The 25,410-nt window shown below is 45.3% G+C and overlaps 2 protein-coding genes across 3 annotated transcripts; one reads left to right on the forward strand and one right to left on the reverse strand.

Annotated features, from left to right (window-relative positions):
- The first annotated feature begins 4,220 nt into the window (after positions 1–4,220).
- Positions 4,221–11,888, forward strand: dnajc14 (DnaJ (Hsp40) homolog, subfamily C, member 14). Its single transcript, XM_036531558.1, has 7 exons — positions 4,221–4,710; positions 5,690–7,202; positions 7,612–7,718; positions 8,157–8,276; positions 9,101–9,261; positions 9,863–9,965; positions 10,076–11,888. Exons 2-7 carry the CDS (start codon positions 5,739–5,741, stop codon positions 10,377–10,379), a joined length of 2,259 nt encoding a protein of 752 aa, XP_036387451.1. The 5' UTR covers positions 4,221–4,710; positions 5,690–5,738; the 3' UTR covers positions 10,380–11,888.
- A 3,167-nt stretch (positions 11,889–15,055) lies between these two features.
- On the reverse strand, positions 15,056–21,621 carry inpp1 (inositol polyphosphate-1-phosphatase). 2 transcript variants are annotated; one of them, XM_036532346.1, is made up of 7 exons: positions 21,177–21,621; positions 19,686–19,900; positions 19,474–19,534; positions 18,599–18,733; positions 17,806–18,006; positions 17,424–17,598; positions 15,056–17,337 (listed from the first exon to the last, which is right to left on the reverse strand). In XM_036532346.1, exons 2-7 carry the CDS (start codon positions 19,887–19,889, stop codon positions 16,851–16,853), a joined length of 1,263 nt encoding a protein of 420 aa, XP_036388239.1. In that variant the 5' UTR covers positions 19,890–19,900; positions 21,177–21,621; the 3' UTR covers positions 15,056–16,850. The 2 variants fall into 2 exon arrangements, with proteins under 2 accessions (XP_036388239.1, XP_036388240.1); XM_036532347.1 differs by lacking the exon at positions 18,599–18,733 and having other exon boundaries at positions 21,177–21,619.
- Between the last annotated feature and the right edge of the window lie 3,789 nt (positions 21,622–25,410).

Raw genomic sequence — 25,410 nt, forward strand, 5'->3', positions numbered from 1 at the left:
ACTCCTGCTCTGTTTACGCAGCTGAGAGGTTTTGCCCGTGGGAGGCGCGTGGGCTGCTTCCGATTGGTTTTAAGTGACGCAGTTAAAAGGGGGATTCCCAGATGATGTAATATACACCCAACTGTCATCCGAAAATACAACCATAACAAAGTATGTACTAAATTCATGCATTTTATTGTTACTGTGGTGAATGACCTCATCGTGATAATTGGTTTTAAACACGCTGGCTGGTGATCTGTGCACAACGATGGTTACGCACGCTAAAGTTCCACCAGTTATGCTCTTCACATTCGAGTGAATCTAATTTTTCGTGAGGTTCCTCTCCACCGTGACGTCCACGGATGACTGAGAGCGAAGGATGTGGTGTATAGTTCAGCGCTGTTCCGTTGTTGTATCTGGTCATAACACACTCATTGTTCCTTTGCCACGCCCGTCGCCGTGTTCGGGTCGCATGTGGGTGTTGCGGCATGCCAGTACGTTCTGCCTGCGCCTCTTCAAAAAGACTTACGCTTTTTTTTCTTTTGAAAAAAGGGGAAAATGGATTCAGTTAATGTCCAGAGTGTGTATTTTGCAAAAGTCGATTAATACATGTCAATACAAAAGGGCTCATGTATCGGCATATATTAACGATAATTACGTCTTAATGCGAGTTGCCTCACCAAACGAATTGATGTGCATATTATCTGGAAGTATGATAAAGTGACAACCAAAGGAAATGTCATTGCATGTAGCACTGGGATGAAAATGATCTGTTCTTTAAACTTGGATAGGTGCAGCCAATTTCTATTATTCTTCTAGTATGCTTTGTTAGTTGCCCTACGAAGTAGAAACCATTATAATTGTTTGTTTATAGCGAAATGACGTGCAGAGGTATACCCAGTGGGCACACCACAATAGAGGAAACGAAGAAATATTAAATAGTGCCCTGCAGCATATCTCACTGCCCTCTTACTTTCCACTCCCCTGCGGTGATATACGCACATCCTCCTACAGCCACATAAGGGCTGCCCCCCTCCCTCCGCCCCAAGCTTTCTGCATCATCTCCCTGCCACCTACAGAGTGCAAATATTCCTCAAGGAACACATTGCTGTGGTATCGGGGACAGGCAGAAATAGAAGCCACAAGTCCGGGAGTATGGGAGGGATGCGTACATTGGGGGGTTTAGGGGTGGCGAGTGCAAGGAGGGGGTTGGGGAGGGGGGGTGACAAAAACTAAATAAGTGGAAAATGATCAAAACTCCACCCGAATTGTTTTAAAATTATAAGATTTGTTTACGTCATTGTGTCTGAAGAACACACGATTCTTCACAGGACGGGGAGTAATCGATCACCTCGATCACGGGACCACACAGATAGAAAACAACTACAGTACTTGTGACCGACTAAACAACATTGGTCGTTTTTAAAACAAGTACATTGCAAAGTCACACTTCAGGTCTATGTTTTTTTCCCTAGACTGATCTGGTGTGCGTAATTTGGATGGTGATGGAAGAAAAAACAGATTTAACTTGTCTCCTTGGTAATAAATTCTTTCTCATGACATTTTGAAATTGTTGGGATCTATAAGACCCCATTATGATGACCAGTAGAGAGAGGTCCTGGGTTTTATGCCGGTTTAATTGAACCTCAACACCTCACTGTGCCAGAGATGAAATGTCAATGTTAGCTTCCAAGCTCATAAACAACACAACTTGAATCACACCTCTGTTTGATTTCAGTGACACAAAACAGAGCTCCCAGAGATAATTTCAAAATAATGCAACCAAATTCTGCATCAACTCAAGTTCCCAAAATGATAATACAAGGTCCCACAGAGAATTACACAAAGAGCTTTGATCTTTTATTATTTTTAAGTCTTTTAATACTTTTTCATTTTTAATGCTCTTTTCATTGATCTTTTGATAATATGAATACTTGAATCCATCCTCCCATCACATGCAGTTTAGTTCAGGAACAACCATCTGCTTGGTGAAATGCTTCAAACAAGACTTTCAGAGGGCCACAAAGCACAAATAAAAATTGAGTTGTTCCAACTGCTCGTTGGGCAGACTTGACTTCTTGGATGATTACTTACTTGGGGTACTCAAGGTTACACACCTTGCCTAAAGGTACAACAGCAGTACTACACCTGGGAATCACATTGGCAACCTTTGGGTTATGAGCCATGCTCCTTGTCACACCGCTGCCTGCATATGTGAGGTGGATCTGAAAATGAGTCATTCCAGGTACAGCAGACTACCTATTTCTCAGTGTGGCTAGGGCACAGTTACATCATGTTTGGCATAAGAGCTCATGGTTGTGCAATCTTGTGATGTGACAAAAGTTGAAATAAAACAGCATGTATATAACTTGATAGCTTGTAGTTTGAAATTACTTTTGGTATTGAGATCTGAAAAGAATGTTGTACGTGTCCATGCAGATGGAGACATTGATCTTTGCATGGGAGAATGACAAGCAATGTAAATGCTAATACAATAGAAACACAGTCATTTATTTTATATTTATTTTGCACAATTATTTTATACAGACCCATGGCTGCTAAGGCCATCAAGCTACAGTTGTACACAGAAATGACCCATAAATGTAAAATGTTTTATGGCATGGCAAGCTGAAACCAGCATTGTGCAACTGTGCCAAAAACTGAACAGTATCTTAAATAAATAGGAAGTGGTGGAGATGTAGCGCACCCTAGAGGAGGAGAGAGAGCACTGACACAACCCTGATCTCTCCATCTGAGCTGAAAATGGTGACCAGGCTCAGTTCCTGCAAAAAGTTGGGCGAGAAATGTCATAGTATGTGCCCCTGTACCCTGGTGCTTGGTATGCTTTACACATGACTTGCATATTTTATCAAAGGCACACCAGTCTGAAGCATTTGTCCATGTGTGGAAACACGGGCATTGAGGTTCCCTCTTTGAAGCCCAACATTTTTGCAATAGTGGGAGGAAGTGGAGGAGGAGAGAGCGTGCTGAAATGTAGGGGAGGCTTGGAGGACCTGCTTTAGAACCTCAGTCGGATGTAGCATAGGAGCAAAGGGAGCTGAGGAAGGATAAAGGTTATAGAGGACTCCAAAATGACATTCACCCTTTGCATCACATATCTGGGGGTCCTGCAGGCAAGAGGAGCACACTCAGTGTTACAGCACCTGGGGAGACCCTGCAGATGGATAGGTACACCCGTGACGCTAGACCTGACAGTGCAAATAGTTGCATTTTTATTGTCTATAAAATTGCATGGATGTTGTTTCATCATACATTTCAGTTTCTATGTTATAACCATGCTTTCCTCAATTTAGACCTGTAACCATCTCTTTGTGCAAGGCACTGCCTAGCAGATGTAGTTCTATTCAGCTGGGTAAGATTGCTTTGGGTGACATCAAAAACTGACATTCCCAGTCCTCTGCTGAAGAATAGGTTGAAAATATAATTTAAAAATGTAACAATAGGCTGTGCTGGCAGTAACATGAAACAGGGAAAATTGTTAAGCAGTTATATTTGACATAAACTCATAACATTTATAATTTCTAATCATAACATTAAATTTAACATACTAGGGAAAACACTGTCCTGTGCAATTTCTGCAGGGCTGTCCTTCACAACATATTATGGAAGACATTAAGATGATGACCATCCAGATACTGTAAGTGGGTGAAGAAATCTTGTTTTCTGAGTCTTCTTCAGTGGCTGTAGGCACTTTTGTGGAAGCAAACTATGCCTCATTCTCCAATAACAGTTTTGTGCTTCAGGCAAAAATATTCTTGCAAAACAAATTTCTTGTATTGTATTATTGAGTTACTTAGTAAGCATACTTCTCATTTTTACTTAATCATATTTTTCAACGGAATTTCTATTTAGCGAGGTATACAAAACAAAAGATAACATAACAAATGTCAGTAGCCCACATTAAAAAATGGACATTTTGTGAAAATGAACGTCTCTGTAGTTTCTCAGTGAAACTAGAAATTTCAGACTCCAGAAGGAAGTGTGTAAAAAAAAAAAAATAGCACTGGAAAGAAACGCAATCATGTATTCAGCATTATAACAATTATAATAGCAACATAGTTTAAGTAAATATATCTTTTACAAAATTCAAACAACATCCAGGGTCAATCTTGTTTATTGAATGTATTATATGATTTTTTTTTAATTATGTACAGTCACACCCAGAACACGTAGAGGAAATGATGTTAAAATTTGGACATGGTGCTTCTTGACCTCGGAAGTGAAAAAGAAAAAGACAAACAAGAGGAGGCTTATCTTGGTAGCTAGCTAGCGTCAACGAAGAACGAAGTGGAAAACAAGAAATCGAGGATAAAGGGAGAGTTTGTCGATTGCCTTCTTGTGAATATCGGATATGTGTTGAGAGAAAGACTATGCGCTAACATATGTCAGTGTTACACGGTGCTGCTTGTGTTGTTTCTAGCCAGCTGGCTAACAGCTCGCTATGTGCTTACTTTTACTAACTAGCCAGTCAGCCAGTCACACAAGCTGGAAAGCGAACCTAGGGGCCAGCTAACGGTCTCTGCCACTACTAGTACAATAAAATTAGGTCTTTTGTAACTTGCTGTATTATGTCGTGGTTATAGACAGCTACCTTGCTAACCGGATTCGTGTGGTTGGTATTGTGCTAGTTAGTTACCTCACCGCTTGAAGAAGTCAGCTAGTTTAGGAGCGGCTACATTGTCATCTGGCGAATTTAAATGCAAGAGAAAAGTAAGTTTTACCGATGTCCCATTGAACTATTTCCTGTTGTGCTTTTCCAGCTAGCTAGCTAGCTGTGGGACTTGTTTTACAAGGCAAGCTACCTGTTTGTATTTGCATAGTCGCTTGCGCGTCAATAAACCATGGAAGTTAAGAAGCGTTTGTTGAAAAGAGTAACTGCTTAGCTCACAGTATCTCGGCAGCTGTCTTACTAGGTAGGTGCTGTCAGCCCAAACTTCAGGGTAGCCCTGTTAAGGTTTTGTTAGATTCCCAGATTTTACCAAGGTAGCTAGACCAGTACAGCTAGTTCAATTCGATATAGCTAGACGACGTAGCATAGGTTCAGTTTTACTTGTAACATAGCCAGCTAACACTATGATATGTTGCAACGTTTATAGCTACACGTAACTGATGGGGGACACCACACCAATGTTTGTCACTGAAATGCATGTAGCCAGCCAGTCAGCTAGCTGTAACGGTTATTTTTCAGCAGTCCGGTGTATTGTTCCAGTGAATATTTTTACTTTTGTCTTCACTTCACAAGCGCCATGAGTTAGCGTGCCAAATTTAAATTGCACTACTGTAATTTGAACTTGGGAGAACTTTGAGCGTATCCTGTTCTCTTGTTTTGTTGTTGTGTAATATTGTTATTTGTTATTGGGTTATTCTGAGGATTGTCCTAAGAAGCAGCGTATATTGAAAAATATTAAAAGTTAATTATTAGTTGTATAGTGCAGACGAAAAAGCAATGAGCCAGTTGGCGTGTTCTCATTGAATCTGCGTACCTATTTTCGTGTTTACTTATTGAAACAAGAGAATAAATGGGAGTTATAATTAGAGGTAGGCTGAAGTTAGAACAAAATTGTCAGAGGTCTGAAGCTAAAATTATTCCTGGAAATGGGTGTGCTGCACAAAGTAAAACTGAAACCATCTTGGTTCCTGTGATGGACTGCTCAATGGCATCACGTTTGTGTCTGTTTTCTCTATCCAGGCAGGAGACGGCCAGTGGGACATGAGGCAGGTGGGCTCTGTGGGTTGTGATGGATAAGCCTTGCGATGCTCGCAGGGACAGCCAGGAGAGAGAGCAGATGCCCCAGGGTCGCAGCTCTGGCAAGAACATGGTGGGAAACGGCGTGTGCCACGGGCTCTCCCACCACTCCAAGTCTGACTCTGCCCACTTCCTGAAGCAGCAGGGAGTTGGGGAAGGTGGTGACATGCCATGGGCCTCTCCTGATGTGAGGGTGGAGACCTGCGGGGCCTTAGGGGAGGACTGGCAGGAAGAGGAGGAGGCCTCATCTGTAGGGGCAGAGGCTGATGCTGCTTTGAAAGAGGTGCTGGACACTGGGTCAAAGAAAATGGCGAAAGAGTCTAGCTTCAGTCCTCCCCCCAAACTGTCAGTCTCCATGTGCAGTAACGTCCAGGGGCCTGGAGGAAGTGAGGGGATAGAGGTTTGGCAGCCAGGCCCCAAAGCAGAAAGTGGGGATGATTATGTGCCTGAGTCCCCATGCCCAGAAACCCCAGAAGAGGATGGCCTGTTGGGGATGGAGGAAGATGAGAAGGTGGGAAGCAGAAATGAGGAGACCCTGAGCCCAGGCCAGGACAGATGGGAGGAAGCGGATGGAGACGAGGAAGATGAGGGAGCCGACGAAGACGCAGCGAGTGGGAACGAGGAGGGGAGGGGTTCGCAGACGGGTGGGGAGCTGGGGCCTCGGAAGCCAGGTGGGGGGAGGAGGGGGCGGGGTCAGCAGGCCCTCATCTCCTCCTCCAGGACATCGCTCTCTGCTGGGGGGCGGCACAAGCAGACCAGGAGGCGGAACCATCACCACCACCAGGGGAGGTCCAGGACCCACGCGGGGTCCCGGCTTGCCGCCACCTGCCATGAACTGCTCTCCGAGTCCCTGCGGCCCTGGCTTCTGGCTGGTCTCCACATGGTGGTGGAGCTCATCGTCCTGGTGGCCCACCGCTGCGGGGAATGGGTGGAGACTGTGGGGATCGCTGCATATGTTTGGGGCTTCCGCCTCCTCCAGAAGGCCACAGATCTCCCCGTCATGAAAGCAGAGGCCCTGCGCCTGCTGGCAGGGGCGAGGAGCCGAGGGGCCAGCCTGGTAGCCTGGATCGTGAAGGCAGCAAAGAGAGGCTGGCGGGCATCAGCCTCTTGTCTCTGCCTCCTCTGCACGGCTGTGCTGCTCAGGTGGGCACGAGCAATGGGCCTTCTGGGAAAGCTGAGCGGGGAGAGGGGCCGGCAGTGGTGGGCGGCACTCCAGGACTCTAGGGCTTGGAAGGGCGTGGCCACTTTGTGGAAGAAGGTCCTGCCATGGCCCACCCCCTCCACCCCAGAGTCCCCCAGCAGGGTCGGGAGGGGCCCCCCTGGGCAGGAACTGGAGAGGTTGCTGGTGCTTGCACAGATCCCCGAGGATGAGCTCGATCCCTTCACTGTGCTGGGGGTTGAGGCCAGCGCCACAGACACAGAGCTCAAAAGAGCTTACCGACAGCTAGCTGTGCAGGTCAGTCACGGCATCATTAGGCAAAGATCATAGTTTCTCTGCTGTGCAAACTCTTACTTCTGTGACCTTGGAATGTAGTGACTTTGCAGAGCAAAGATAGCAGATGCAGTCAATATATTGTGATTGTCAAGGGCATTGGTAGATGTAGCTGGCATCACAGTGGACCAATGTTTGGTTTCTGTGATCTTGCAAAGACAATACCAATTACCAGGCCAGTAAATTTTGAATGTGAGGGACTCTTTTTAGACTGGTAGCTCTATACAGTCATATAGTTCCTGTTGTGCTGTGTTTTGGAAGCTCATGTGAGATTGTACCTAAAATGAATGTGGCTCCACCTCCTCTTGTTCCTCCAATGCTTGTTGTTTCTTTCTCTTTCACCCCTCTTCCGCCTCCTCCTGCCCCCACCCAGGTCCACCCAGACAAGAACAAGCACCCCCGTGCAGGGGAGGCCTTCAAGGTGCTGCGAGCGGCGTGGGACATCGTCAGCAACCCAGAAACACGCAGAGAGTACGAACTGTAAGTGACAGCTCCTCCAACCGCAGTATGCCAGTGTTGGCTAGTGGTGACGGAGCTGAGCCCATAACCCATAGGTTCTGTAGTCTATGACTATGACTGTCTGTGACTGTGACCGTCGGGAAACACCATGGCTTGCTATTTGAATTGTTAGTCTAAATATAAACTAGCCTCTTACCCAGTTGAGGTAACTGCTCATCTTTGCAGTGGAACCGATAGATGGCAGATAAAGCAGAAGGCTGAAAGACATGCAGATGAATGATAAAAAGAAAGATAATGATAAAATAAAGACACCTAATGTTTTTCAATCTTTTTTTTTTTGGAGTGAATATGTTAGCCCAGCCTGAGTCACTTTTCTTCAGTGTAAAAGGGGATATTGAAAGGAAGTGACTATAAGTGCAAACACGTGTATGCTTGTGTGTCTGTCTCTTCCCTCCCCAGGAAGCGCATGGCAGAAACTGAGCTCTCCAGGTCCATGAATGAGTTCCTCATCAAGCTGCAGGACGACCTGAAGGAGGCCATGAACACCATGATGTGCACCAAGTGTGAGGGCAAGCACAAGTGAGTGAGTGAGGGACAGGAAGGGTTCGCCAAATGCAGGCCTCGCAGTCCAGATCCTATTCAGCCCAGTACCCTTTACATTTATACAGGCCTTAGATAGAGAATACCAGGAACTCTATGGGCCCTAGGAGTAGTAGTGAAAGAGCCAGTACTGCCAGAGGAAGATGAACAACACAACCATAACCATATCTCTGGCAAAAGTCTCACACGGAACCTGATGATGTGTTTGAAAGACAACACATTAGAGACTTGGAACAAAGATACTGTAGTTTGTGCCAAATAATCTCCCTCTGCTTTACCACCACATTTGTGTGTGGTGGAATATAACAGCATAGCACAGAAAAGTGAACAGAAACCTCCCCGTCTCCCTCTCCATACAGAAATACTGTCCAACTTTCATTTGCTCTAACACAGGAGTTTATAGGACTGTGTTAGACCCCGCTTAAGGAGTGTTACCTTGGCAAGGAGCTGGTGGTTATGTTTCTCTGTGACAGACGGCAGAGAAGCTGTTTTAGAAGGTACTCTGTCATTGGTTAGGTGCTTAAATGTGCATTTGTTTATCAGTGCTGCTGGACAAAATAGTGCAAGCTGAGGTTCATCAACACAAACTTTCAGCTTTACATGGCTACATTTCAACAACTGTAAATTTCACACCTGCAGATCGGCCCAGACCCAGAGTGTGATTACAGCAGCACCGAACCTGAAGGCACATTTTTCAGTTGATAAATGTGCTTTCAATCATGGAAATGTTGTAAAATTGAAATGCAAAATTTGATTAAAAAATGTAAACAGTAAAATTCCAGTGGCAGTATGTGTCACTGCAGGAGGTTCGAGATGGAGCGGGACCCAAGCGAGGCGCGGTTCTGCGGTGAGTGCAACAAGCGGCACAGCGCGGAGGAGGGCGACTTCTGGGCTGAGTCCAGCATGCTGGGCCTGCGCATCACCTACTTCGCCTTCATTGACGGGAAGGTCTACGACATCACCGGTACCATCTCCCCCGACACTTAATAAAAGCTTACTTCGTCTGACACCTCAGGGACTTGCAGGAGGAGAGGGGGTGTGAATCCTGAGCTCTGTCTTCCATGTTCCTCACTTCCTAATTTAAATCTCTCCCTTACGGTCGTGGCTGCTTTGAAACCGGACAGAGTTTATTTAGAGTCGGTGTACGTCAAATGGCCAAATAAATTTTAGCACTGTTCACAGTATGATTGGGTAATATAGATGGGTGAGGTCCACCTACAACCTGCGCAGGATAGAGATTGACGGTTATGCAGAAGCGTGAGCAGGTATGTGGGGGTCTGAGAAGGTAATCATTAACCTGAACTGGAGCTGCATTGAGCCAGTGAAAATTTTTGCAGGCAAGACTGAAACCAGCATTGTGACTAAAGACAGGCTGTTACACACTCTGAACAATGAGCCACTGGTTATAGTGGATGGTTAGCACCATGCTCTCCCCTTCCATACCTCCTTTCTCTTATCTAGCGTAAAACATTAAGTGTAGTGGTGGCGGTTGCTAAAACTCTGATTGTGGAATTCATACCATTTTGCTCCACCAGCTGAAAATTAATCTGTCCCTCTCCCAACAGAGTGGGCTGGTTGCCAGAGGATAGGGATTTCCCCCGACACTCACCGTGTGCCCTATCACATCTCCTTCAGCTCAAAGAGCAACAGCGGTGCCACACGCCACAGGTAAGGCTTGCCCACGACCTCCATGTGGCGCTCCTGAACACAACAGTTGTCATGGGCTGTTTGTACGCAGATTTATGGTAGAGCCTCTCTGTTTGGTTCTGTTCCCTCAGGACCCCGTCAGACCCCCCTCCCGGCCCAGCTTCACCCGTTGACCTTCAGGAGTTTTTCAACCGCATCTTCCAAGGGGCGGCGCCCAATGGCCCAGCTGCCAACGGGAGTTTTTTCCCCCCGGGGGCCCCGCCCCACCACCCGGCTGGCTCGAGCCCTGGGGCCAGTGGCCCCTTCTCTGCCCCGCCCCCGCACGCGGGCTTCTTCACCCCTAGTGGCCAGAGGGCGGAGCCTGGGGAGGCTCGGACCGAGGGCAGCAAGCCACCGCGCAGGAGGAAGAAAATTCGCAAGCCTTTTCAGCGCTGAGACACACTTCCCCTCCCCCTCTTTCGGGAAGAACACAACATGTCGTCCTCTCTTCCCCATGAGCGAGGACCAGCTGAAGCCATCACCGAGAGAGGGAGCCAGTGGTTATCCCTGAAGTACACCAATTGCACAGAGGGGGAGGTGGGGGGCGGGAGTCGTCGTGCATTGGTCTGTTTCGTCATTCCTGCTGCAGCCTGGGAAACACAGCCATACGATTCAGACCCTAAAGCTCGAGGTTACCACATGGCATGAGTGTTTCTTGAGGCAGTTCTGTCAGACTTTGCTTGCTTCACGATTGCATTTGGATTTGGTCCTTGCGTTTCAGTCCAGTAATCGGTGTGGCCAGGAGGGGTCACTGGTGGGTCGGTCCCCGTGGTTGAGCAGTTGACTGAAGCGGATCAGGCTGAAGACACGCTGTGTGGTGCATCTGAAGCTTGTCCAGCTCTCGCCTGCTCTACGGGGGGGGTGTGACCCCTGACCTTTTTCTTTGCAGCCCAGTCCCCTGTAGGGCTGTTGGACATAATTAATGAACAGTCCATGAACAGACTCCAGACGTGATCCCAATGAAGTGTTTTGCCACTGCCCGACAGCACATAGGTCTGAGATAAGGTGGGACGACAAATGAGTCAAGCTGCTTGGACACGAATGGTCCGCCTCAGCCTTTACCCCCTGTAGGCAGGTTTCCTACTCCCTTGACTCTGACCGACAGTGCAAAGGGCTATCACAACCTCTCAAGGACCACACCACCCCCGCACACCCTCCGCAGCCAATGTGATCACCAGGCTTCACGCAGCTTGCAGGTGAAGCAACCCGAGTTTAAGAAAACTGAGGAACTCTCCCGGTAGTTGGTGCTGTTCCAGATATCAGGCTGGACAGGCACACCTGCCTTGGTCTGGAATGCAAGCTCCAGCGCAGTGGCTCTTCAGCTGAGACACAAGAGAGGCGGCTCTCCTGTGAATTAAAGCAGGTGACCAGTTTCAGGCAGGAAGAGTCGCACATGGGTCCAGCAGAGAGAGCTTTCTCAGCCTCAGCTTGTTGTCGGTTTGGCTCCGTCTCATTGCTGCCTGTTAGATTTATGTTTGTTTTGCTGGAGTTTGTTTTTCTGTGTTTGTTGTTTATTTCCCAAAATGGATGTGCATTCTATCATAGTGGTCTCTTGATGAAAAACAGTCTGGGTGTTGAATCTTCGTTGGGTCCTCAGAGCAGCGGAATGCACGGCTAATTGCACTTTTGCCTGTTTGCCTTTTTTTCTTCCATAATAACGGTTATCGGCTTTGTTTTTTTGATGAAAATTCAGTGCTGTTGGTTTATGTACTGTGGCTCTGCTATGTCACATTTCAGACTAAAGAGGGGGGATGACTTAGAAAGGCCCACAGCTTGGATGAAGTGGACTCCTCTCAAACTCTATATGCAAAAATATATATTGCAAAAAAAACATCTGTTTTGACAATCACTGGGGTTGAACATGTGGGACAGTATTTGTTGTGCTGGTTTTTGCATAAGTGGAGAGGCAGATTTTATTACAATAACTGTATTGTAAAACATAATGGTTGTTTGAAACAATTTATTCTTTTTTGCTTTACTTTTGTGTTCATAGTAAAAGTTGATTTCCTACTGAATTTGGGTTTTGATGCTGTCCTTGTCTTTAATGCCAGCATGTTGTATGTATATGAATCATGTCGCTGCATTTCAGATCACTAGTTTGAGACATACTCGTACCTACTAACCCACTAACTAACTACCTAACTTAAAACCACACCCATTTTGCCTGCAGGAACAGCAGATTGTCTAGCAATAGACAGACCAACTCTAAACTGTTTAGGCCTAGAAATCATCAGCACCATATCATTCCTTGTCAGAGGCTTTTCATACGAATGGCGTGTTCAAAAAATAACTATTAAGATTGCAGGCCATCATAGAGGCACAACAGAACAGAGAAGATTCATGCTAAAGTGAAATGTCTGTACAAAGACACCAGTAGACACTGATTATCAGGGTCCCACCTTTGAGTAACTTAAGCATCCAGCTGGAACATTTATAGGGTGTTTTTACAACCAGTGTCTGAGCTGCTGAAGAAACATGATGTCACCTCCCCCAGGTATGTCCCCTGGCAACATATCCATTCGTCAGCTACCCTTCTGGAACAACAGAATACGTTTGTTGACCTCTGTAATAGCAAGGCCTTGGGCATGCTCCAGGGCATGTCTGAACGGGTCATTGTCATTGAAATATTCAAGCTTTACAGTGAAAAACCAATAAAATTAGGGTCGGAAATTTTTCTAGAATTTTACACCTCCAGGACCGGGGCTGTGGACCCCCACCTGATGCCATCTTCCCAAGAAAGAGGTAGAGAGAGCACCTGCCAAAAGGAAAGGTCCTCTATGAAGCTGTTCACTCTGGTTAGTTGTGCAGCATGGCTGCTGTACAGAGTGGTGTCTTGCTTGGCTGAGGTGTGTTATATCGCCCCCTGCAGTGAGTGACTGTGGTATAGAACAAAGTCCCTTATACATTTTAACTAGCAGCTCTCCTTTACACTTTTGGGTGAGCCACTTTTAACATGTTGACATTCTGTAGACTGCAGCTTGCTCTGCTTGTGGCTGTATGATTGCTGGCTAGCGAGGACTGAATTTTGAATTTAGAAATGAATATTTGCCGGCGCTAGGATCAGCCAGTGACTATGCTTCCACACGGAACTTCAGCCTCTGTCTGGAATGTTCCGCCTGGAATGTTCTCTCGGGCAAGGAAAGACACTGACCACAAACACGAACAAAGACCGGGAGGCAATAAGGAATCATTGGCAGGCAAAGGAGCTTGTCCCATGCACTGAATGATCCCTCAGCATCACACATACTCATGGTGTGCTTGTCCCAGTAGTTTCACTGAGTCTGAGGTAGAGATGGAGAATAAATCAGTAGGGCACAGAGGACGTGCTCTACCCTCTCCCTCTCCTTTACGGCTCATCAACCCAGTCCCAGCTCACGCAATGAGGCCCATATTGTATTGGCCAATCACAGAAGATTGGACTATATCAGCTAATCACAATAGACCCATTACTACTTCCTGTTATGTCATCATTAATGTGATGTCCTCTGTGTTTGCTTGTTAGTGTATTTAGAGTTGTTGCATGTATCAGAATATTATGGAAGCAGTAACTCCTCACAAGAGCTAACTGTCCGTTAAGTCGCAGGACTGTAGTCTTTGACTCACCTGGTTTAGCGTACAGTCCATGAGCTGTCCTTTGGACAGTGCAGCAGTGTGACTTGGGGGAGATCCTGAAGAGGAGCTTTTACCTGAAGGAGAGCACATGGGAGCAACTTGAGAACTGTCAGAACATGGCAGGAGGTGTGCTGCTGGGTGCTTTCAAATCCTGAACCCCTCATTACAGCGTTCCTCTTTTGACAAACCCCACTCTTACATTAGGAGAGAGCTGGAAGACCTTGTGCCTGTATCAGGCTCTTTGCCAAGGTCTTGCCCAGCAACAGAGCAGAATGAGTCTAGGTTTTCTGAAGTGGACTTGCAGTTGCTAAATAGCCTCTCTCATCCAGAGTTTAGTTTTCACACATTATCCGTTCATATAGCTGGAACTATTATTCAAACAATTCAGGTGAAGTACCTTGCCAAAAGGTACATCGCCCAATGGCAATGGCTTGTCTAGGAATCGATCCTGCAACCACCAGGTCACAAGTCTTGCTCCGTTCAGCCACACCACACCTGAGAATATGAGTTTTCCCCTCACTTTTGACATGTCTAATCCATAATTTACCATTCACTCACGCAGAAATTCAAGCTGTGGTCTAAGGCTTTTCATGACTTTTTTTCCTGTGACAAGCCTTTGTTCCGGTCCTGCTTGTGGGTGCTTGGGTGCTTCAGATAAATGAGCTTTTCCTCCTGGGGCATAGTCACACAGCCCCCCTCTCCTTAAATGGAAACATTTTTGCTGATGGATCCTGAAACCAGTTCGTTTGGACGCTTTCAGACGTAACCCCTCATTAGTGCTGCAGTCAGTCTTAAGGCCAGGACAGGTCAGTCATGTAGAAGAGGGCAGGGTATGGAGGAGGTTTAAATCTGTCTGCTGGAGCAGTGCTGATAACCAAGATATGCTGGATAGTAGAAGTTTTGCTGTATGTAAGGATGGCACTATCATTAGAGCTCATTATGATTTGACCCATATTCTCATCTTCGGGAGAGCTTAATTTAGTAACTTTGTGGGTCAATTTGCAGAACGGCTTTGACACATTGACACTGCTATAAAAGCATTATTAGTGGAGAATGGTTAGCCTTTAACGGGTGATAACATGATATTGATGTAACATTGATATTGGCCTACTTCATATTTTTAGGCGCAGGGGCACATCGATGGTCTGTGGGTTTTACAAACAGCGCTTCCATTTTGTGCATGCTTCCACAACAGCAGGAGGTATTGTGGCTGTCCTTTTTGGGGACCAACATGATTGTTATATCAGCTCATAAAAAGGTTTGACTGTTGCCTGCCTGTTTCTGACATAGCATTTCACAGCACTCCAGCTAGAAGACACTGCAATGTGAAATGGACACAGTAAGCCGCGCTTTTCCATAAAACAGAACGCTGTCTGGTATGTATACACATAATGCATTTTCCATTCATATCAGTTTTTAATTGTCAAACAATTGATGTATCTTTAGAAATACTGCTTCCCTTTAGTTGTGAATGGTGTTAAAAAAGTCATAGAGGTCAAGAAGAAACATCGTGGCCATATCACCATATTTGTAGCCTAAAATCACTGTCCTGACAGATGGCACACATACTACATACTGTGTCTGAGTGTTCATGGATCTTATATGTAAAATCATATATATTTTACTGCTTCTGCTGAAGTAGTTTCTTAATTCTGAGTATCAGTGCACGCCTGGGGAAAGTGGCAATCATACAAACACACAAAAAGCAAGCTCACAGTAGTTTTATCTTATAGCATGCAGTTTCAAAAAGACACAAAAGAAGGAATCTGTTATGTACAATGTATAGGGGAAGTGTAATGACCAGACTAATATATCTATATATAAATATATATTGAAGTCAAACTACTTTTAATGCTTCCCATAGGCACTTTACGAACTCTTAGTGAATGTAGGTACTGCACTCTGTCTGGCCCAAAAAAGCTGAAGGTAATAGGGCTGAAATTAAGGTTAAAATAAAAGAAACTTACAGGCAGAATAAAATGTAATCCTGCATCACATTAGTACAACTTTACATGCCACTTTATTACATGTGCTTGGCACTCGCATTGTGTAAGTCGCTCTGGTTAAGAGCATCTGCTTAATGATGACAATGTCAATGTGATGTAAATGCCATCCTCATTGTGAGATGGTGTTAATGGCACTGGCACTACTCTGCAGGTGCACCAGGAGGAGTGCCTCTCAAGTCAGACTGACCACGTATGCCTTCAGGGTTCTGTGTGAAGGAGTCTCAAGCTACAGAGGAAGCTCTCACACTGCAATGGGAGAGAGGGCCAGCTTTGCGGTCCCTGATGATACCACACCTCTCAGTGTCTCATTTCTCAAGGCCAGAAAAACGGGTTGATTCTTCATTCCAAAGGCACTGCGTCATTTCAGCCAGGCGATCAGCTTTTGATTGATATAGCGCCCTTTACAATTATTGGCACTGTACCTCACACCGTTTCCAGAGGGTACCAGAAGAATGAATACTGGCTAGTATTGACAAGACCCTTTTTCTGGGTTCTTCTCTAGCAATGCTTATGAAATGTGTCCACTGATTAACTAAAATTGTGTAACATCAGAGAAATAAAACATAGTCACATTTATACTCATGGAGTGATGCTAAAGGACTGATTCTCATTTGTAGTGAATATTTTGTGTACAAGGGGCATACAATAACCACCAAGTCCTGCTCAGGTTATGGCTCAACTGTGAAAACTGAGAGGCACCTATCTTTGTCGCCACTTGCTGGCACCATCACAAAGGACTGTGGCCATGGCACTACTCCAAAGACTAATGTCCCAACATCTCAAATTACTGCCAGGGTACATTGATAATTATCTGTTACGTGGCTGTAACAAAATGAAACATTTTTCCAAGGAAGCCAGCATCCTCCCTCTGTTCTTTTCAGCATCCTGACATTTTTATTTATAATAAAAAAAGTTTGTGTTATAGATCTTACACATCTCTTCTCCCTGTTTAAACTCTTCTGCTGCCCTCAGATGATGCCCTGCTGCTTTACATATGGCCCTTGTGATTCAAAGTGGTTCAGTAAAATAGATTTTAATGACGGTAACCTGAGCAGAAGCTGGCCACAGTTCCTCACAGCATATTTAAATTCTTCATCTCTTGCACCTCACACATATATGAAAGGACAATCTTTTTCACACTACACAAGCGCCTTATAATACATCAGGATGCTCCTAACCCCCACCCCCAGATTACAAGTTTAACTTTGGTGCACTCCTTCTCACCACCAGTGCTCTGACACATTTGCGCTCAGATTTTGCCCTGGAGAGCCCCGATCACCCCCATCAGTCTCCTCGGTTCCAGGTACGCCACCATCCCGCCATGGTTGGCCCAGCGCTCCGCCCCCTGGCACCCTGGCCTCGGCTGGTGATAGGTCAGCTCTAGAGGGTGGCCCCCATCCTCCGGGCAGGTGCCAAGGCACGCGGCCAGATCCACCACCCCCCCGCCCAGGGCCCGTAAAAGGGCGTGGGGTGCGCACGAGTCCCACTTGAAGGTGCTGCCCTCGGAGACAACGTAGGCGTCGGCCAGGCCCAGGGCCACGCACAGGATCTTGTAGCCGGCCCCTGAGGCGTAGGTCAGCCTGCTGCCACTCAGGGCATCCTTGACTGCCTGCTTCTCGCTGGCACTCAGCACAAGGAGTGGCTCCCTGTCCCTGCCTGTGTGGCCCGGCGGTCTGGGCAGTGAGGAGGCACTGATGGTCCCACAGGACACTCCCCAGAAATGCTGGCCCCTCCACCTGCAACAAAAAGGCACCTCCCTTTTTTCCTCCTTTTCTCATGATCACAGATATGATGCAGTTTTCTTATTAGACTAGATTCTTACCGCTGGTCAGAGGATTCTCTGTGGGCAAAAGGTTGGTTGATGACCCCCATAATGGGCTCCCCTGTGGCCCGGTGATATATCCCAATCAGGACCAGGGCACACTGGAGCCCAGATGTGCAGAGCTCCCCCTCTGGGACCTTTTCCTCTCGTCCCTCAATGTACTGGCTGGTGGCATCTAAAAGACAGCACGAACAGCAGAGGGGATTAGAGGGTTAGCCCTGGGATACTATGTGGGACAGAAACATTGTTTTACAATCTGAGCACAGCTTTTCCCAGTACGCAGCTCTACCAAACAGTGTTAATACGTGTATGTCACAATACTGCCTGTCTCCTAGGTTACTGGGCACTCGGGTGGAAGGGCGGAGGAGAGGTGCCATGTTACCAATGGGGTCGATCCAGATGCCCAGCTCATGGGGTCTGAGGGGCAGCTCCAGGCTCCCTGCGGCCTGGTCCACCAGCTGCAGGTCCTGGTGGATGGCTGTGGCCAGAAGAGCTGCCGCCGTCCTGTCTCCATCCAGAACAGTGGACAGCAGCGCTGCTGTCTCTTCCTCTGTCTCACGCACTGTCACTGTGATGCTCTCCCCTGGTGAACAAACACAGGTGCAAACAGTTCCACACACTGTCACAGTGATACTATCCCCTGGAGTGCAAACATTGGAGGGAACAATTCCACACAGTGCAGGGTTCCTACAGCCTAAGGCAAGTTAGATTTAAGACTTTTTAAGACTTTTTTACTGCCACTCGGAATGAAATTTAAGACCAACTTTACAATAACCAAAACTGCAGAAAAAACAGCATTAATTACTTAGTGTTAGGGACAATTTTGCCCAAATGTTTATTGTTCCATGTCCCATGAACTGTGATCCCAAATATCTGGACTGGATGTGATCTTCGCACCAATAGCGGACATGCAGATCCATTTGTTTCGTTTTCTTGGTTTGGTTGAGGCTCTCGTCAAACATTAAAACAAACGTGTCCTTGTTAGCATCCACAACAAGCTGATCTGAGATGTACGGGGCTAATCCAAACTTGCTGATGTAGGCTGTCTTGTTGGAACTGCATGTAAACGTGTGGGCAATTTCGGAGTCTATGAACATTGTGCGGAATAAGTCTCCTACTCCCTCATTTGACTTGTATGATTGGTGTTTTGTCACTGTGTTCAGACACCACAGTACCTCTACTCGCAGTGTAGGCGGACACCCAAATGTTGTCCGGAGATCTGTTGCTGCTTGCCCTGGTGCTGGTATCAGAGATGGGGGTGGAGGCGTGGTGGAGATGAGGGTAGAACAGAACTGGGAAATACCTGGTGTCTGTTGGCGGGTTGACATGGCAGTTTTGTGTTTCTCACTGTGCATGTGGGATTCCACTGCCTTGATTCCCATCGTGCCAAGTTTGAAACACTTCCTGCACAAAATACACTGTGTATACACTCGTATACATTGCCTGGTACTGGTTTCAGCCATGCCGCAAAATCTTGCTTGAATAGCCAATTTTCGTTGAATTTGCACTTCCCCATGTTGTCACTAGCTAGCAGACAGTACATCTGCTCTGAGCATCCCGGCTGCAAACAAAGTATCAGTGTTGTCGATTCAGCTACCCTGATCTGCATGACATTAATGTGAGAGGCATTCTGTAAAATGTCAGAAAAAAAACAATTCATAAAATCCTACTTCCCATGTCTTAGCATTTTTAAGACTTTTAAAAGATTGATTTAAGATATTTTAGTTACCAATTAAGGCCTTATTTTTAGATTAAAGAATTCAATTTTAAGACTTTTTAAGGATCCGTGGGAACCCTGCAGTAATACCTTCCCTTGGAGCAGTTTTCTATGTGAGGGTGGTACTCATGTGTAGATGTTTGTCATAGTAGTTTCTGGAGTTTGACTTCATGTACCTCAGTAACTTTAGTGGCAACTTTTCTGCAATGGCAGTATATTGGGGCACCAAGCTGCACTGAGCAGTAATGTATGCCCTCACAACTGCTTGCACAAATAAGGCTAGGATTGCATCCTCATGGTGCACCTCACCACAGCTGTGTATAAGAGACTCACCCAGTCCATTCTCAAACTTGTTGGATTCTTCCCCATGGATGAAATCCTTCAACTCTGGAAACTGGAAGACAATGTAAAAATGACACCAGTGTGCACTGCGTCTAGATTGCCATCTCATTATTGACTGGTAATGTGAACAGCAACAGCCTCAGTAAAAAATTAGCTGGAGTCATATTCCTCCATAATTGTAATGACAAAATGCGTTCCTTGACCTGTGCGCCAACATCGTGCTTGATCATCTCCTGGATCACCACGTCGGCCAGCGTTTTGAAGTCCTGGACAAACTTCTTGTTCTTGTCCTCTCCCGTCTTCTCCTGGACCAGCAGCTCAAAGAGCGGCGCCTCCTGTCTGCAGACACGCGCCACGTTTGCCGCCTTCTCCGAAACCCGCAGCAGCAGCCGCAACAGCTCTGCCATGCCTCTGGTCACTAGACAGTGGGACAGTGGGAGAGAAGCTCAGTTTAATTATCAGGGGAGCAAAAGCGCACTCCATATATAGTCTGTGTTTAGCCCAGTTTGAGTGAAAGCCTAATTACATACTATTAACGAAGCAAAACACCAGAGAAGGACAATAGCAGATTTAAGACACTTTTTCTTGCTACCTCCACAGAGTAAAATAGTAAACTGTTGCTCTTTATTCATCTGACACAGTTTTAGTTTAAAATAACTGAACTGTATGGCCATGTTTCAGTCTTTATTGCACTCCTAGTTCAGTCAAGTGCTGAGGCTTCCTCTGAGGAAGTTCTCTGAGGCAGTTAACACACTGGAAAGATCAAGAATTACAAAATACAGAAATCTTCAAATTACATCGTGTTGAACGATTTCAGCAGTCACAGTAACCTTATTAACTGCCATTCTGGTAAACATCTGCGCTGACGTGTAAATTCCCACATTACATTAGTCCGCTGTAATTGAATTTTTATAATATTTCCGTTCTCTTCTATGATCATCTTAAAGGGGACACCGTTCGCGGAAATCAAACTTCAAAGAGAAAATTATATAACTTACAGACTTATATTTGGGAATTTTGTTTTATTTTATTTATTTATGTTGATAAATTGTACAGCTCACTATTCACTAACACATTATCACACATTGTATGATATAGCACAGAGAAATAAAAAAGAATTCGATTTTTTTTTTATCCCACAGCGGTTGTGGGAACAATTTCGACACAGCCTTTAACTTTTTTCCCCCAAGATACCCTATAATGTAAGTGTAATGGAAACGGATGATCTTCCCTTAACACTGTCATCTCCGCCCCCGAAAACCTCATGGCCACACCCTCGCCGCTAGTGCAGGGTTTTGATGGAAACACCGTCAACGCAAAGTGTATGGTGATAGAAAAGAAAAGGTCCCTTCGATATCGTAACGGAAACGAACTTGTGTCGTTCGTTGTTCCTTAAGTCAATTAGTTTGCCAGTTCAATTGTTTTCTCCCTGTATACGCAAATAGCGACTTTACGTTTTTTAAAATGAAGTCAATCCCTCATCTCTGTCCATTCAGACCGCGTTAAAACATCTGCTTACACACCTTATGATGTGATGGTACCGCATTCAATTCAACTACGTTCGAAAAATGCGGCCAAGTCGTTAGACAAGAGGTGTGCTGTCCAATTTAAAGAATCTCAGCTATATAGATAAATTAAAATGTAAGTGAGGCTTTCTTTCATTTTCAAAACATTTTGCCAAATGTCGGGCTTACCTAAGAGGCTGTTTTGGTTGACACAAAACAATCTTCTCGTTTCGTCCCCTTTTCGTTCCTCTCGCTTCCTGTAGGATTGAATGCTGAGAATTCTGTCAATCGGAGTGCGGCCCGGATAAATATAGGAAGGTTTTAGGCATACAACGCCGAAGATCTCGGATCGTACCTCAAGAGCGGTGTGGCCTATTCGCGTTAAATTACGTCAGTGCAGATGTTAATGTAGGGAAAGGCGCAGAGGTTACTCTTCATTAAAAATGTAGCCTACTTGCGAGTTGGGCGGAGTTATGATTCATTTCTGTAACATGTAACACTGGTTTCAAAATGTAGGAAGAGTGACTCTTGTGGTCGTTTAAGTTGTTCGGCCATTTAAACAGAATTATGAGTGCGCGTATGTTGCTCTGGGTGTTTGCCGTCTGTTTCTCAAAATTATTTCCTTTCTTGTGTAGAGCAGTTGAAAATTACAAAGGAGCCTAAGAGGAAGGTGTTCTTTGTGTTTCGAAGATATTGTTAGGTGGGTGGCGTTACGTATTAGGGACGTTGCCCACTCGCACACAAATAAATGTAATATTTGCCTTGGAGACAGAGGTTTAGACAGAGAGAAGAGATTTAGTCAGCTTTATGCAGCTGAATATTTACTGCAATTCGGGTACCTTGCCATAAGGTACAATAACTGTAGTCAGCTGCTGTTTGGGTGGATCACACTAAGGCTGACCTACAAATATGCATGACTGAGGGAAGAACTACACACGTTTTTGCGATCTGTTGGAGGACAGGTATGATTAAATGATTTGCTGAAAAAGTTTTCTAAAAACTATTCAATTGCTTCCTGTTTCCTGGGAGGAATACTTGTCTATTAGATTTTTTTAAAAGTCTATAATGCAGCTTGGCAGACACCTGAAATACACTATATGGACAAAAGTATTTGGCCACACCTGTTTTTCAGGGTTTGGGCTAGGCCCCTCATTTCCAGTGAAGGGCAATCTTAATGCTTCAGCATACCAAGACATTTTGGACAATGCTATGCTGCCAACTTTGTGGCAACAGTTTGGGGAAGGCCCTTTTCTATTCCAACATGACTGTGCCCCAGTCAAGGGTTCCCACACCTTGGTTAACCTCAAATTCAAGGACCTTTCAAGGACTTTCCAGGTCCAATACCCTCAAATTCAAGGACTTAATGTGGTGATACATTTCAAGTGAGAGCAAGGTTACATCATGTTACCTTGTCAGACCAAGGATACCTTGTCACAGTTCTCATGTGTCAACTACGCTAACTATGCAAACTATGCAAAAAAGCTTTTTATTTTTGGTAATATGACAGAGATGTGGTATTCTATTTGTCATATTTTTGTTTTGCATGAAACTGAAGAATATGCAGTACATCCTATACTGTATTCTAAAATTATCTGAAATGAACTTTTGCATGGATTTGATTGAAAAGAGCTTAGGCTCATGTAACCAGATATCACGGCGATCAGCCAATGGTGTGTGTGAAACAAACGTTGAGGTACCGTCGTAGCTTCGCGCGCGCATGAACGTCATGGCAACGTAGAACGCAAAGTAGCCGCGTAACCAGGGTGATTTCATCTCTGTGAGGGTCTCCAAACTCTAAAAAAAAAAAAAAAAACGTACGTGGATGCGCATGTAAAATTAATAAGTATAATTAAATAGGTGCGCCTTTTGGAAGTGAAAGGCTACGTGCTTTGTTGTACAACACTTGCACACACACACAGATTGTCTGCATACACACTGATCTTTTTTATTTTTGTTGAAAATATTGTTTGTGGTATTTTCCTACAGCCCACGCAACAAACTTTAAACAGAGGGAGAATGCATTCTAGTAGAAAGTAAAAGCCATCTCTTACCAGAGAAGAGATGGAAACAGCTTTATTTCTGATTAAAATATAATGCTGCTGTACTTTCATGGGAGCCACTCTTCACTCCATGGGAGCTCAGCTCCCACGTAACTCGAACACTGCGCGTAACCAACGTAAATCAGCAACCTATGTGTAGCGGAGCTGAAGTGATTAGCTCGTGTGAGTCCTGCGTAAAGCCTTAGGTAGCGGGTAGCAGGTAGCCGAGTGGTTGCAGCGGCTACGTCACTCCCTCTGAGACCTGGTTAAGTAGCGTTGTCGCCGACAGGCTAAGGGCAATTTGCCTTTAGCTCAACTGGCAACGACGCTGGCTTTAAGGGGTTGGCAGCGAGCAGTAAGAACCTCAGTTCGAAACCCGCTCGCTCGCCGACCCACGTAACATCATATTAAACACACAACGCAAGATACCACCCGTTACATATGCATACGAAGTGGTGGCGAAATAATGAAGACACATTAGCGGAGGGAAACATATGGAAAATTTTCCAAAAAACTTCTTGCACAAAATAAATTCAAGCACTTTCAATGACCTGTATCTATTTATGTCTATTTTCAAAAACTTTCCAGGGGCTTGAAAAATTTTTTTCAGATTCACAAACTTTCAAGGATTTCAGGGACCCGTGGAAACCCAGCCCAGTGCACAAAGCAAGGACTATAAAGACATGGTTTGATGAGTTCGGTGTGGAAGAACTTGACTGGCCCGCACAGAGCCCTGAACTCAACCCCATCGAGCACCTTTGGGATGAGCTAGAACGGAGATTGCGAGCCAGGCCTTCTCGTCCAACATCAGTGCCTGACCTCATAAATGCTCTACAGAATGAATGAGCACAAATTTGCACAGAAACACTCCAAAATCTTGTGGAAAGCCTTCCAAGAAGAGTGGAAGCTGTAAGAGTATAGCTGCAAAAGGGGGACCAACTCCATATTAAAGTATATGTATTTGAACACAATGTCATTACAATGTAATGGTCAGGCATCCAAATACTTTTGTCCATATAGTGTATATAGAAAGCCCTTAAACTGTTCTCATAGACCTTTCCACCTTTCCAAACCATTTTAGGTTTAATGCACCCCAATGACATGGGAGGTATTTATATGAAATATTCGTGTGCCGAGGGGCATATACTGCATAACCAACAGGCCTTGTTCTTGTTGCTGGAGTAGAGTGGTTGGTTCTTTGACTTGGCACCACTTCACCTTTACCATAAAGTAAGATTTACAGTATATAGGATATACATGTCTTGCTGTTATTTATTAAACGGCTGAGTAATGTAATGTATGACTTAATTTACAGCTTTGTAAATAGAGGTAAACAAGATAATACTGCAGCATATATTTTCTGAACAAAAATGACACTTTTAAAGTAAATTGAAACAATTGTCTTCAATGTTGTGTGCTCATTGCTATGGCCTTGTTTGCTATGTGGACAATGTTGCCTCATCCACGCAGGCCTGGAGCAAGTGGGGTTCCTGTGCCTCTGCCGAGTGCTGGTGTGCACTTCCTGTTAAACATATCCACAGTATCTGCATTTTGTGCATTCAAACCCAGAAGGCACAAGGCGAGTCCAACAGCTGTCCTAATGGTTGTGCCCCCCTTACAGGTCCCTAGGAAGGCCACTGCTGTTGTGTGCTCACTCTTAGTCGTGTTTGCGAAGGACAGTGTTACCTTATCCTGCAGGACATTATACATTGTAACAAGTATTGTAAGAGTAAAGGACTGCACTTGTATAGTGCCTTTCTTGCATGTCAAAGTGCTTTACAAAGATAGATGGGAAGCCACCTCAACTACCACCAATCCTGGGGGGATTCATAGCAGCCATTTTGTGCCAGAACACTTATCTCATCAGATGAGAGGGCAGAATCATTTATTCAATAAAACTGGGGGATTATTAGATGCCCAGACTGACAAAGACAGCCTGACTGATCTGGCCACACACTCACCACAGTGAGTCAGCATCTTGGTTTCACATCTCATCAGAAAGAGAGTGTTCACTGCAGCAAGACATTCTAATCACTTCACTGGGGCATTAGATTACTGCTTGGTCCATGGAGAAGATTGTCCCCTGCTGCCCACCAGTATCACTGCCAGGAGCAATCTGCTTTTCTCATGTCAACTGTCCAAATGCTTATCAAACACAGTCCCACCCAGATCCATTTATTAGGCAGTAGTAAGTTACATTTGTAGCTGCAGCTAAAATGCAGAGAAGTGATGCTGTCCACCTTAGGCAGGCCATTTAACTCTTGTTATACCCTCACAGAAGTTTTAGCAGATGAATTCTCCTTCCATTCAAGATGGCTAGACTCATCTCAGGTCATTTTGTGCTGGAATACATTTAGTTTAATGAAACATTATTCCATGACAGG

Source organism: Megalops cyprinoides, chromosome 6, assembly GCF_013368585.1.
Source record: "Megalops cyprinoides isolate fMegCyp1 chromosome 6, fMegCyp1.pri, whole genome shotgun sequence".
NCBI lineage: Eukaryota > Metazoa > Chordata > Actinopteri > Elopiformes > Megalopidae > Megalops > Megalops cyprinoides.

What these genes read in the sequence shown, in the direction of transcription:
- inpp1 (XM_036532346.1), bottom strand. Translation starts at nt 19,889, where the DNA reads ATGGCAGAGCTGTTGCGGCTGCTGCTGCGGGTTTCGGAGAAGGCGGCA. An exon ending in AGCACGATGTTGGCGCACAG is followed by an intron (nt 19,535 to 19,685) that starts GTCAAGGAACGC and finishes ATTGTCTTCCAG; the next exon opens with TTTCCAGAGTTGAAGGATTT. An exon ending in CAAGTTTGAGAATGGACTGG is followed by an intron (nt 18,734 to 19,473) that starts GTGAGTCTCTTA and finishes ACCCGCCAACAG; the next exon opens with ACACCAGGTATTTCCCAGTT.
- dnajc14 (XM_036531558.1), top strand. Translation starts at nt 5,739, where the DNA reads ATGGATAAGCCTTGCGATGCTCGCAGGGACAGCCAGGAGAGAGAGCAG. An exon ending in ACACGCAGAGAGTACGAACT is followed by an intron (nt 7,719 to 8,156) that starts GTAAGTGACAGC and finishes TTCCCTCCCCAG; the next exon opens with GAAGCGCATGGCAGAAACTG. An exon ending in AAGTGTGAGGGCAAGCACAA is followed by an intron (nt 8,277 to 9,100) that starts GTGAGTGAGTGA and finishes GTGTCACTGCAG; the next exon opens with GAGGTTCGAGATGGAGCGGG.